Genomic DNA, 13,761 nt, shown 5'->3' with positions numbered 1-13,761 from the left:
CAAGAAGAAATTTGTGTGGTAATATGAAGCATAAATTATATTTCCTCTGCAAATCCTTTTCTGGAATTATTGCAGAGTTGATGATGTATTGTCATTTACTGAAGTGGTGTAGAATTATATTCTCCGTCCTTAACCTGGCCTGGAGTAAAGATGCAAATGTTATCTTTATTTTTCTCAGAGTGAGAACCACGAGTAAGTAGAGATGAATATGGACATTTTGTTGCACTGTTTTTATGGCTGAGCAGAAAAGCCAGCTGAGATCCCCCGAAAGGGCTATTTTATTGGTACTACATTCTGAACAATTACATCTATTTTTGCTCTTGACAATTGCTCTTACAATGCCCAGTTTCTTGGCTCGGTGAAATAAAAAGAAGCTTCACAGACAGTGGATTAGCCTGGGATCTGCTGTTATCTAAGTGAATGTGCTGTTATTAGCTTGAGTAGTTACATTTTCTGCACTAATTGGTGGCATAGATGGTCTTGCATGCAATCAAAGCTATTTTTAGCTCTCCTGACATGGTTAATAAATAACTGCTTGGGTCAGTGTGCTCAGTGGATGTCATTTCTTAGTAATTTTATTAGCTCATCTCTCTCACTTTCTGTCATATGAAAGCTGTTACTCTTTACAAATAAAATGGAGCAAACAGTAGGGATGCAGAAGCCTTGTGAGAATTAACTTGTGAATGGAGTTGAGAAATTCACCCTAATCCAATGCAAATATTGTCTTTTTTAATTTCTAGCTCAAATGCTCTTCCTTTCCATAAAGAGCTGGTGAGCTGGTGGTGGTGTCCTGGCCTTAGAGGCTGTGCAGCACCTCTAAGTGATGGTGGTGTTCCCTGGCTGCACTGGGCAGGATGCACTTGTTCCCTGCCCAGCCATGGCTGCAGCTCATCAGGGTTTGCTGAGAAAATCAGGTCTTGGCACTCAGCAGGGCCAAATATCCCCTGGGATGCTGCTGTGTGCAGTTTGGATTGCTGGATGGGGCTCTGGATTAGGGTTCTCCGTGGCTTGTTCTTGTGCTCTCCATGTCTCTGTCCTGTATCTGGCTTGAAGTGTCAGGTGTTTCAGACTTCAGTGTAATGAAACCAAAAGCATCCCAGCTGTACAAACCTCTGGTTATTCTCTGAATGAGCCTTGTCTGGGCAGTGATGGTGCAAGCCCCTTCCCCTGGCTCACATCAGCCAGTCTCACAGGAAAGGGGTGTTGGATACGGATCTGGGCACAGCCTGTGGCACTGGCACTGCTCCAGGTTCCACTGCAGTGTGGGAAATCAGGCATGAGCCCACAGCAAAGACTGAAAGGAAGCTGGTAAATACAAGCCTGTCGTGGGTTTTGACTCCACAGCTGGTCTGAGGTGATTTCCCTGTGAGCCCTGGCACAGGCTGCCCAGAGAAGCTGTGGGTGCCCCATCCTTGGAAGTGCTCATGGCCAGGTTGGGTTCTGAGCAGCTGGGGATAGATAGTACAAGGTGTCCCTGCCCATGGCAGGGTGTTGGGACTAGATGGTCTTTAAGGTCTCTTCCAACCCAAACCATCCCAGCATTAGAGCAGAGATCCTCAGGCATCTGAGGGAGAGCCCCCCACCAGCACTCCTCTCCTGGAGCCAGAGTACCAGCCAGGGCACACAGGAACCCTTCTGCTGGCTGCCCTCTTCCTTCCCTCCTCACAAACTAAGAGTTCAGTGGGTTCAGAACTCCACATTCAGTCAAAACTAACTCAGGTGATTGCACCTTTCACAGCTGGTGCCACCAGCGTGGCACAGCAAATCTAGAAAAATCAATCTCATTGTCACTGCTTGATAAAAATACCAAAGTGCTATTGACTGGGCAGGATGTGACCATGACTCTTGCCTTCGTTTTGGGAGAATTGGTAGTATGCATTGTTGCTGTCTTCTCTCGAACTGCTGTGTTAAAGCTGTTTACATCCCTGCTCCTCAGAGCTCGTGGTGCTGTGTGTCACTGCAGGGCAGGCTGTGGTGTCGGATTCCCTGCCTGCCCACCTTAATTGCCATGATTTGCAGCCCCAGGTCATTAGTGAAAGGAGGCTGTGCAGGGAAGAACAATGTGGATAGAGGTTTGGAAATAGCCATGCCTTTTCTTTCTCACAGACAGCGCTGCAATCATGTGAAAATCAATCAGAACATGAGAAAAAAGCAAAGGATCTTTTGATCCAGTAGCATCAAAAATGGGGGCAAGTGCTAGGAGAACATATTCTGAGCCCTCAGAGCAGCTTCTGAAGGGGAGAGTGGGGTACTTTACTTCTGAGAGCAATTTTGCCTTATGGACTCACACACATCACAAAACCATTATTTTGCTCCCAGTGAAAGAATCAGAGCAGGTGTGGAAAGCCATAAAACACCTTTACTTGGAGCAACACAAAGTGGTTTATCTCCAAGTACAACAGGAGGAGCACCCCGTGGCTCTCAGAAGGGTGTATTTGCTCACAGAAATGAGAGCTGAGATTGGCAGCTGGCCATTTGTGGTTTGGATGCTGATTTAGGAGTCAGCCCCTCTCCTCCTCCTGGGGGTCGCTCCCATCCCTTGGGGTGGTTTGCTGGGATACTGCAGAACACTTGAGGGGCTCTGCTCACATTGTGTTTCCTTCTCAGCCCACTCCTGGCCAGCAGTGTGAGGGCCTGGCAGGGTGTCAGGGCTGGGATCCAGGTGACATCTGCCCATCAGTGTGCACCATGGGTTTGGAGGTTTTTGCCCTCCAAAACTGTGCTGCAGAGCCACCTGCTCTGAGCAGAGCCAGGTCAGTGTGTTTGCAGGTCTCAGAGAAACGAGCACTCAGCATCACCAGATCAGCTCCAAGATGAACCCCAGGTGCTTTTTGTCCTGATCCAGGTAATTGGGTTAATGAGAGGCTCTGAGTTTTGGTCTTAGGGAAAAAGTCATGGCATGCACCCGTCCACAGCTGGCATGGGGAAGGGCTTGGAAGGGAATGGAGACCTTGGTGCTGGAAAAAGCACTGAGGAAGCCTGTTAAAGACCCACAAAGTGTGTTAGTTACACAGGATAATGCTAATGTGCTATATTGTGTGCTGGAATGACAACTGGACTAAGGCTTGACAGAGAGTGACTGCAGAAACCTGTTAGCCTGCATCAATACAAGATGGATTCAATTTTCCTTTTCTCCACTGTACTTGCATAATCACAATTTAGAGATAAGAGGCAAATTCTGATCTAACATTTGCTTTTCTGCTTTTTTTTTTTTTCCTAAACAGCAGCAGGCAGGGTTGTGGTTTCATGATCTGCCAGAGCTGGCACAGCTGGACCCCATCATCCAACAACTGCTTTGGGCAAAACTTTGGCCAGGGATGTGGGACAAGAAGCCAAACCCCCTGTGGGTTTTACCTGTCTCTCACCAGAACTTGTGCTTCAGGGGGGAAAAGCCTTTGGCAAGCATGTCTGTGTGAGGAAATGGTTTTGCTCCTGTGAAGTTTATGCAGAGCTGGGAAGGATTCTGGGTGGTCCATCAGTGGGGATGGGGAGGAGGTGGCTGAAGGGGGGGTGTGTCACTGCCCTCAGTGAATGATGGACCTGCCCCAAGGAGCAGAGATTTCCCATTAACACCACGGGAGCTTCCAGCTCTCCAGGTGCTGCTGGCATCACTCTGGGCAGGGTGTGACTGCAGCTGCCTGTGCCTGACAGCAAGTGGTGTCAAACAGTGCAAACTGCCAGGGGGCCTGGGACATCAGCTCCATCCAGCATCTGCTGGCTCATCCTGAGGGTCTTCTGGGCAGCTCCTGTGAGTTTGCAGGCCCAGGGGCTGGTGCAAGGATCCCTGTGCAGACACAAACCCCCTGCAGGGGTAGGTTCACCATGGACAGCAGGGATGCAGAGCCAGGGCTGTGCAAACAGAGTGCACGGTGTCTCTGCAGTGTCAGCCAGAGGCTGCTTGTCCCCCAAATAAAGTTTGGGAATAAATGGGCTCCTCTGCTGAGCACTCTGGCAGCACAGCTCAGGAACACAAAACTGATGCTGGGAGCTGCCAGACCCAGGAATGACATCCAGAGGGTGCAAGCAGATCCACACCCCATCACTCTGGGACAGTAGGGTTTGAGCAAGGGGTTAAAATGCCAAGGGCTTCGATTTCATTTTTGTAAAATAGGGCTGGTGCTTTTTGTTGGGAGTTGTGAGGGTAAAATGTAGTTATGGTGCTTTCAGCTGGGGGTGAGGAGGGTGGTTCAGGATGTGGGGAAGTAACAGCAGGGCCATTCCTGGGAGATGAGTTACATCTTTTTGTTCCAAATTTGAATTTACTTCTCAAGATGTAATTTACCTCTTCAAGGATGTTTGTAAAAGATACAAGCTCTATGGAAGCCCATCCAGAAACATCCACTGGGCTCGGAGCAGCAGCAACTCCATGACAGAGAGGGGCTTCCCTTGGGTGTTCAGGTATCTAAAAACTGCTGATTTTATTGGGCTTATGCAAATGTCATTTGATACAAACTTACATAACTGCTGAATATCTATCAGTTCAAATTTTGACAGAAAGTGCTTTTTTTCCAGTATATTTTATTTTTGGCAAGAAATACAATGAGACATGATTTTCTGCTTGTGCTTGCCTCCATCAAAGGTACTTTTGTAAAATGAATGAAGCATTCTGGTAAAGTCCTTTTGACCTATTTCATCACCAATTTAACTCATTGCCAAGAAAGAAAATGCAGCCAAATTGTTCTTGTTTATTTGTGGAGCTGTGATACAAAATGTAGAGGTGGAAAAGCTTTTAAAACTGGGACTCTTTAATGAATGAACTTTCAGTTATTTTCTCTGTGGGCTGCTCACATTCAAGTCAGTAAGAATACAGCAAAATTTTGACTCTTACAGTCTCTATGCTTTTTTTTTTCAGTCAGAACTGGCAAGGTTTGTTCCCTTGGGGAAGAGTTTCCAGAAATGGAAAGGTTCAAGCCTGAAAAAACTCTTTCCTGCAGAGCTGCCCTGTCTCCCACACCAATGAACAGCCCAGTGCCTGCAAGGCTCTCTTGTCTTCCCCCCATGAAAAATGGATCTCAAAAACCATGTCCAGGCCCAAAACTGGATGGGAGGCACAGCTTTGCCCTTTCATGTAGGGAAGGCTTTGGGGAGAAGCTGCCAGGAACATGAGGTGCTGCAGAAGTGCCCTGGGAAGCAGAGGAGCAAGGCTTTGTCTGTGCTGGGAAATGTTTGCCAGGACAGTCCAGCATCACTGTGCCAGCACAGGTTGTTTGTCCCTGCCCTCTGCAGCATCCACTCTGCCCCTGTTCATCCTGCCAGAGACAAGGCAGGAGGAGCCTTGCCCCTTGTTGGCACCTGGGACAGATTGATGATGCCTACCTTGGACCAGCTTTACTGCTCTTAGGTAAAAAACACTCTTCAAATCTTGCTCATGCTTTTTTTTTTCCCCCCCAGTGAAATTATTTCTTACAACTTAGGCAGGGTCAGGTTGGATTTAGCCCTGAGCAACCCGATCTAGTGGGTGGCATCCTGCCCATGGCAGAGGGTTGGGACTAGACAGTCTATAGGTCCCTTTTATGTTCTGTGCTTCTCTGAATAACACTCAAGACAAGCAATGCTGAATTCATCCATCAGTGCAGGTGGGGACGTGTATTATTTTGGAGGCATCAGACAAAAGGTGATTTTAGGATGCAAAAGTGAGGGTTTTCCAGGTTTTTTGTGGGTTTTTTTTTCCTGCTTTCCATATAAAAGCAGTTCATTATGTACCAGTTTGAAGCAGTAGTTCCTCAGCACATGCTGGTGTGACCCCCTCTGGCTTCAGGGAATTCATATAGAAGTTTTGGTACTGAGAGCAGCAACACTAATGGCTGGTATAGTGACAGCTACAGTGTATTAAATGTTTGTGTTCCCTGCTGGATATGAAGTATTTTCCTGCTTGAGCAAGAGTCCTACAAAAGTGGCTACTTATCTTTAATAATAATTTGTGTATTTTGCTAGATTTGTCCAAGGACTTGGAGAATCGAGTCCAACTCCTCAGAAGGAAGGGAGAATCCTGTCCTGCCTCCCAAGGAGCAGCCTGTGCCTTCCTGACTTTTATGACCTCCGATCAAATGTTTTAAATTTCATTCTATACACAAAATTGTGGCCATTTTACAGTGTTGGTAGAGCTAAAATTTTCTCCTGGTGAAATGTTTCGGCTAAATGAAATTATTAGCATGTTTGTAGTTTGTATGCACAAATGTGTCTACACAGAGCTTTAATGCTGCAGTTACTCTGATTAAACAAAATAGCCTAATCAATTTAGTTGCACAGATTTAGGGAACAAAATTAAAATACAAATATGAGGGGAAAAAAGTTAAATCCAGTTGTGTGAATCACACTAGGTCCTCCCCCACCACAGAGCCACAGGGTTATAAAGGGTCTGATCACTTTATTTCTTTTTCTGTTCACATTTAACAGCACAGACACAGCTGAGATTCGAAACACCGATGTGACGCCGGGTGTGTGTGTGGTTTGTTTGTACAGACATTTTGTTACTGAGCTCACATCTGCACCCTCTTTCCTTGGCTCCCAAATGTCTTGTTTCCCTGAGTTGCATGAATTCTGCCACCAGACCTGCTTGCCAGTGAGTGAGTGAGAGAGCAGCGTGGACAGCCAGGTGCCTGTGGGTGGAGGTGAAGCAGGAGGTGATGCTGCAGCGCTGCAGTGCCTCGGTGTGGGTGTTTGCACGTAAATCCTGCACTCCTGGAGCGGGGAGGGGACAGGCTCAGGTGCCACCAAGGAGCAGCAACCAGGCCCCTGGCCCCAGCAAAGGTGGCAGAAAAGACACTGAATATACGGAAGAGGCAAATTTCTCTTGTGAGTTCATCCTGAGCAGCTGAAGGTGGAGCAGGGGGAAGTGGCCCATCGGTGGGAGCAGGGGGCTGGAGGCAGGAGAGTTCTGCTGACACACAATTCACTAGGGACAATTAAAATTCACCAGGAACGGAGGGCTGTGGGCCAGCTGGGGATGAGCACTAGAACCAAAGAAAGCTGCTATCACACATGCATGCTCCAAAGCTCTGTCAGCTGTGTGGGGCACAAACCCCACATGTTGGTGAGACAATATAAGCCATATTCATTAGCACAGAAGATGGAACGTTTTCTGGTTTGCCTTGAAATGGCACGCTTGAGGTATGAAAATCTAATTTAAGGGGTTTATGAGTCAAGTATGAGAATGTGTCTGCCTGTGTCCTTTAATGCAGATTTTTCTATTACTTTCTCAGCTCACGGTGGTTAAAAAATGCAAAATGTTCTCAATTCCACACTGCAGCGAACGAGCACAAATGCACACCAGGCTTTACAGGGGGAGGTGGCACTGGGACAGACTTTAAACAGAAACGTGGGGGTTTACAGGCAGGATACCTGTCCTCAGCAAGCTTTGGGGTGCAGTTAGGGACAGGCAGCCACAAACTTGTTACAAATATTGAACCAATTAAAAGCTTCCAAGTTCAAACACATCAAGTCATTCACAGTCAAACTGAACAGAACAAGTACAGATGATAGAGCTAGTAAAAAAAAAAAAAAAAAGGAAAAAAAGGAGAGACTTTGGTGGGTGATTGCACTCGACATTTTTATAGCATCACTGCAGGCCTGAAGTCATCACTGTCCTTGTCCCACTGATATATATTTTAAAAAAATATTTCAGTGCAGTCACATTCTAAGCCACTTCTGTGAAAGCATTTTTTTTCCTTTCTTGGATGTGACATGGAGGTTATTTATTTTTAGCATGTTTAAAAATTATCCATTTTCTATCTCTTTTTTATTTTTTTTTAAGAAATAATTTTCCTCATTCAGAGAAAAACATGAGCTTACTTAAAAATTGGTATTATGAAAAGTGTATCAAATTTCCTGTTTACTACTCCAAAAAGGCAATTCAGTATTCTCTCTCTAGGGTCTGATTAGATGCTAGCAAAATTCTTAGCAAAACTAAAGCTAACTCTGGAAAAATTCAGCTTGAATTGGCGCTGCTGAAGTCGTACAAACCCTCGAGTGAAGTGGGCCACGTTTGCCTGCTCAGCACGGCACAGCCTAGGTCTGGGCTAAAGTCAGCATTACAAAATCAAACGGGCAGAAGCAGCACAAAAATAACACCTGGAGCGTTGCCAAATTCTGTGACCACGTCTCTCCTCTCAAGAGTCCCAAACTTCAGGTTTTTCCCCTCAGATCTTTAACTGCCTGCGCCGTGCCTCTCAGCCCGCGCGGGTGATGGCCGAAGCGGCGCTTTCAGCGTTGGGATTCCCATTCCTTGCCCTCTTCCCCTCCCGTTATGGCTTTCTGGGGACTCGGCGGGGGATGCTCGGTGCCCGGTGTCATGTGAGGACGCTGGGCTCTGTCCAGCCGCGGGAGCTGCCCTGCTTGCTGCTGGAGAGGCTCTGCTTGGGCAGGGCGCGCAGTCCGAACAGGCGGCAGGCGGCCACGCGGTACTTCCTCGACATGATGTTGTAGAGGATGGGGTTGATGGCTGCGCTAAGGTAGAAGAGGACAAAGGACACCAGGTTGCAGTATTGGCTGATCACTGCTATCTCCAGGGATCCGGCTTCGAAGGATTTGGAAAATAAGTACCGTCCTACGTGAAAAGGCAACCAGCAGAGTATGAACGCAAATACCACCACGACTAAAATAAAAACAGCAGAAGAAAGTGTGTTAAGTGTGAGTATCGACACACAGGTGATTAACATTCTGTTCTGCAGCTCTGTTCCTTTAACCAATTAATCACAAAGTGTGAAAATGCCTCCCCTAAGCTTTCGGTTGTGTCTCCATACATTCTCTGAGAGTATAAATTGGTGATACTTAATACACTTGGATCATATCTAAACAGGCTGCCTGAATATTGCCCAACTAATCCAATGCAGCAAACTTCTGACCTATAAAACCTATGTTTGCATGAACAGACTGTTAAAGAATCCAAATGGTGACAAAACATAACCATCTATCATCTGCAGTGTTTAACAAAAGCAAATTATATGTGATAGACTCAACACTGTGGTTTATAATGAAGAATGTAATCACTGGGAAGCAGAATTATTTAAGACAAAAAGGAAAATTGTTAAAGGCAAAGGCCCCAGAATAAAACACAGAATGGGAACTTGTAGAGCACATGTGCCAAGATAAGAAGAGGAGAATGGTTCAGCCCTCCAGTTTGTCCATTTTTTGGAACATGAGTTACTCCCAAGAGGAGTAAAACTAAATGTGTAGTATATAACTACATAATTCTAATATTGTATTACTAGAGTGGTTGCAATCACATGTAACTATCATGTCTATAGTATAATGGGAATGTGTGTATCTCTGAACACTGGCCCATTGGAATTTTCATCTGAGAGAAAGGGAAACAGTTTCTGTTCATTTCCTGTGCGCCTTTGACCTTTATTATTTTTCATATTGCTCTGAGTGTATCTATTAATATATTACAGAGAGAAAAAACAGAAAACTCGAGCAAGGGTTTCTGACATTCTTTAGCAATTTTTACAGTTAACCTGTTCATGGAATCACAGAATTGTTTGGGTTGGAAAGGAACTTAAAGAAAATCTTTTTCCAAGTCCCCTGCTTTAAGCAGAGACACCTTACACAAGACCAGGTTGTTCAAAGTCCAGTCCAACCTGGCCCTGGTGGGCAGGTTGTGTTAGCAACCTGCTTGCGTTAGCTATCCTCATATCATGTCTTAGAAGATAATAAAATTCAAATTACTGAGAGGAATGGTTATGGGTATCCTTCCCCAAAAATTCTGCACCAGCATTCCCAAGTTCAAAAGGATGCTTAATGCAGGACTTGTGGTGGAGTGGAAAGCACCAGAGCTTGAGGCTCAGCATAGATTTTCCAGCTCTGCATCTTCTTGAGCCAACCACTTCCAGTTTTCCCTCACTGTCTTCACTACAAAATCCAGATGATTCCCTAGCTCACATGGGGATTTGAATCCATGTAATGAATATTATCATGATGGTCATTATGAATGAGCAGAGTTTAAAGCACAGCCTATTATGACTCGAATTTTAAGCACATGTAGGCATGCAATATCCCAGTCAGGCTTTTGATCTTCGTGCATGCAGAATCCCATGGATTTCAATAGGAGTGGGGTGTGATAGCTCCTTTGCAAGTCAGACTATACATTTAGGTGTTTAATTTCAGTCCCAGAAGCATAACCTGTCTATACAGTTAAAAGAACTTCTGATGCTAATCCCATTTACTTGATGTTCCATGACTTGATAAAGCCCCAGAAAGCGCCTTCTAAATTTTAAGCAGAACATTAACACCAGTGAGAGTTGACTGCATTGAGCATCTGCTGCCACTGAGCCCTCACTAACTTATTCCCATCTTTCTATCAGGCATCGGACTGTTATCATTTGGGGAATATTGGCTCTCTGTCAGAGGAGAGTCTTGCCACTGCCTGGCTGTTCTCAGACCTTGTAAAAAGAAAAAAAAATAGAGTGCCTGAAATATTGCAATGCTTGTGGCAACACTTCAGAGCAGAAATAAGCATTTTTTTAATTTCAAAATTCTTTACAGTTAAGTATATGGAAATATAAGCAGTAGTAATATATGTAATTTACTTATAGCCAGTGGAAGTTCATAATCCCGAGCCTCTAGAAGTGTGAGCAATTAATTACTTTCAAGGTCACGCTTACCAGACTGAAGTAATTCTATTGATCATAAAACGTAGCTGAAAGGGCATAAAGAATGCTGCTGGTTTTATTATTCTTCCTGCTGTTGCATAGTAATAAATTAGGACGTGAACAAAAAGATCAGCTAGGCTCCTGTCTGATAATTAAGGTACTTAGGACTCACTGCCACCTCTTGTCTGCCTCATTAGCCCACCACTTCAACCTTGCTGAAAGGAGCAGGTGAACGATTCTTCCTGCAGAGCATCTTGTCCCCCCCAAAATTCACAGGATGACTTGCACTGCAGAGGACTTCTGGCTTGGATAAAAGCACGCAGCAGCAGCAGATTCTGCAGTTTTCAGACACCAAACTGCAGGACAACTTTTTGGGTTTGTGTATCAAACTGCCACTACATGCACTGACTTAGTATGTTAAAACTTGTGTTTCCATGTGCCAACCACAAGTGTTGTTTGAAGCATTCAGCAGTGTTGATACACAAAGTTAGGAATGACAGTGTCTGTTGCCCTGATCCTGTTTTCTTACAGTCTCTGAGATTGTACAGCATCAGAGACCTCAAAGGAGACTCGGTGCTCCTGGTTCAGCATATCCTGGGGTTTTGCTAATATGAAAATGCAGATTAATTTTCACAAGCTTACACAGCCATGGTAGGAAATAACCCCAATTTGCTAAAACCTTGATACTCTTTTCCTATTAGTCTTGGTGCACATCATGCCCTGCCTGCCTGGCTGTAGTCTGTAGCTCAACTTCATGGCTTGAGAAGGGTTTAGTTTTGTTTAAAAATGAAATAAACTGTTCTCTGTAAATAACATTGGTATCCACAACCAAAGAGCAAAAACGCTCAAAAATCTCCAGGGCACAAGCTAATTATAACTATAGTATCTGTCCTTGTCAGGGATTCTTACTAATTTTTGTTTAACTGTTTGGGATTCCCAGCTCAAACCAGTTAGAAATAAATCTAAGGGAGGAGGAGAGTTATCCTATGGCTACCCTGAGGTTTAGCCTTTTGTATGAAAGGTTTTCTTTCCTTTGGAAGGAACTACAGCAAACTATCAGAGAGCTCCCTGTCTTTTTCCCTCTCTCTCTCACACACACACAAGCACACACATCCCTTTGGAAAAACAGAGCAAGAGGACTCGTACCTAACATTTTCACAGTTTGCTTGTTGTTCTTATCCCTGATGGCAGTGTTTGGACCGATGTTCTTTCTCTTCCTCCTCCAGAGCTTCCTCCCGATGAGGCTGTACAGCACGGTCAGGCAGAACACGGGCAGGAAAAAGAAGATGCTGGAGGTCCAGACCATGATGGTGAGCAGCCCCGAGCGGATGGCGTACTCTGTGGCTCGGCACTCGTTGGTGCTCAGGGGGTTCGTGCCGTTCTCGTGCTCGACCCCCACCAGGATGAAGATGGGGCCGGCGCTGATGAAGGAGATGGCCCAGAGGAAGAGGATGACCAGCTTGACCTTCCCCTTGGTGATGATGACTTTAGCTCGCAGGGGGAAGCAGATGGCCACGTACCGCTCCACGCTGAGCGCCGTGATGTTGAGGATGGTGGAGTAGGTGCAGCTCTCGCTGATGAACTGGAAGAGCTTGCACAGGAGGTTCCCGAAGTTCCAGGGCCGGTACTGCCAGAGGCGGAAGAGGTCCAGGGGCATGCAGAGGAAGATGAGCAGGTCGGAGAAGGCCATGCTGGACAGGTAGAAGTTGGTGGTGGTCCTCATGTCCCGGAACCGCGACACCACCAGCATGGTCATGAGGTTGCCGATGATCCCGATGACGAAGAGCAGGACGCAGGCGACGGTGATGCCGGTGAGCACGGGCACGGGGAACAGGTGCAGCGGGGGCTCGGCGCCCGTCCGGTTCTCCGCGCCGCGGCCGCCCGCGCTCCCCTCCCGCATCCTGGCGCCGCGGGCTGCGCATCCCCGCCCGGCGCGGCGCGGCCCGGCCCCGCGCGATCCCCGCTGCGCGCCCGGGCAGGTGCGGGGCCGGGGGCGGGCAGGGACGGGCAGGGACGGGCGGCCCCGCTCCGCCTCTCGGCGCTCCGCCGCTCCCCCCGGCCCGGGGCGGGCGGGCGCTGCCGCGCGTCACAGGAGACGTGGGCACCGAGCGGCCCCGCTGCGACCCCCGCGGGCCGCTCCCCGAGCCGCCAAACTTTCTTCCCGAGCCCCGGGGGGAGCCGCACGGCTCAGCCCCTGCCGGGTCTGCCCCCGGTCCCTGCCCCGCCGCCCGCCCGCTTGGGCAGGTGAGGGTGTCGGTGCTCCCGGAGCCCCGGAGCCGTGCCCAGGTTGCCCCGCCTGTCCGTGCTCCCGGAGCCGTGCCCTTATCCAGGTGCGGTACCCCTGTCCGTGCTCCCGGAGCTCCAGTGCCGTGCCCTTACCCAGGTGCGGTGCCCCTGTCCGTGCTCCCGGCGCCGTGCCCTTACCCAGGTGCGGTGCCCCTGTCCGTGCTGCCCGAGCAGGGTGAGTCCCTTCCCCGGGCTCTCAGCGCTCTGGCCCCGCACACTCGGCCCCGCGGCGCTCAGCACACGCGGCCGGTCCCGCAGCCGTGGGTGCGATCGCTGCCTCCCCGCTCCGCATCTTTGCTCTGCCCTTGGATCCTGGCAGGAGCCCGGCCGGGCTCCTGTTCAGCGAAGCTGCAGCAGCCACCCGCTTCTACATGATTTACCTGCAATTAAATTTCAATTCAGCGTGTTACTGCTGTCCTCTGCTCTGCCCTTTGCAGGCACAGACAGAACCGTGCTTCCCCAGCTGTTGTACAAAAGGAGAATATTGTACCCAAGAAATGAGATGTGAGCAGAACAAGGTGAGATCAGAGGCAGTAAAGTAACTCCCCACACATCTGTATTGGGTTTTTCCAGCTTGTCCCCACAAATTCTGAGGGTATGTGTGCTGCAGCACAATCTTTTTCCACTCCTGTCTGTCTAGAGGGGCTGGATCTCTCATGTCCCATCTCTCAGGGGCAGCCAGTGCTCTGAATCCATGCTGGCATCTCCCTTAGCCACAGAACCATGGAATGGTTTGGGTAGGAAGGGACCTTAAAGCTCATCCCATTCCTGCCTCGGGATGCCTTCCACTAGCCCAGGCTGCTCGGAGCTCCATCAGTTCAGCAGGGAAGCAGGTTTATGCCATTTGCCTGGGTGCACTCCAGCATTCCCCTTTCATGGCTGCAGG

General features: G+C 48.0%; 1 protein-coding gene across 2 annotated transcripts; it reads right to left on the bottom strand.

Annotated features, from left to right (window-relative positions):
* Positions 1 to 5,841: 5,841 nt before the first annotated feature.
* GHSR (growth hormone secretagogue receptor) lies at positions 5,842 to 12,532 on the bottom strand. 2 transcript variants are annotated; one of them, XM_038145830.1, is made up of 2 exons: positions 11,736 to 12,532; positions 5,842 to 8,593 (listed from the first exon to the last, which is right to left on the bottom strand). In XM_038145830.1, the coding sequence occupies exons 1-2, from the start codon at positions 12,487 to 12,489 to the stop codon at positions 8,289 to 8,291; spliced, it is 1,059 nt and encodes a 352-aa protein (XP_038001758.1). In that variant the 5' UTR covers positions 12,490 to 12,532; the 3' UTR covers positions 5,842 to 8,288. The 2 variants fall into 2 exon arrangements, with proteins under 2 accessions (XP_038001758.1, XP_038001759.1); XM_038145831.1 differs by having other exon boundaries at positions 5,842 to 8,545.
* Between the last annotated feature and the right edge of the window lie 1,229 nt (positions 12,533 to 13,761).

This window comes from Motacilla alba, chromosome 9 (assembly GCF_015832195.1).
Source record: "Motacilla alba alba isolate MOTALB_02 chromosome 9, Motacilla_alba_V1.0_pri, whole genome shotgun sequence".
Lineage (NCBI taxonomy): Eukaryota > Metazoa > Chordata > Aves > Passeriformes > Motacillidae > Motacilla > Motacilla alba.
Note: the sequence above shows the minus strand (reverse complement) of the source record. Positions and strands in the feature narration are given on the sequence as shown.

Excerpts from the sequence above, each read along its gene's own strand:
- GHSR (XM_038145830.1), bottom strand. The coding sequence starts at position 12,489 with ATGCGGGAGGGGAGCGCGGGCGGCCGCGGCGCGGAGAACCGGACGGGC. Across the intron at positions 8,594-11,735 it reads GCAAACTGTGAAAATGTTAG|TCGTGGTGGTATTTGCGTTC; the intron begins GTACGAGTCCTC and ends TTTTTATTTTAG.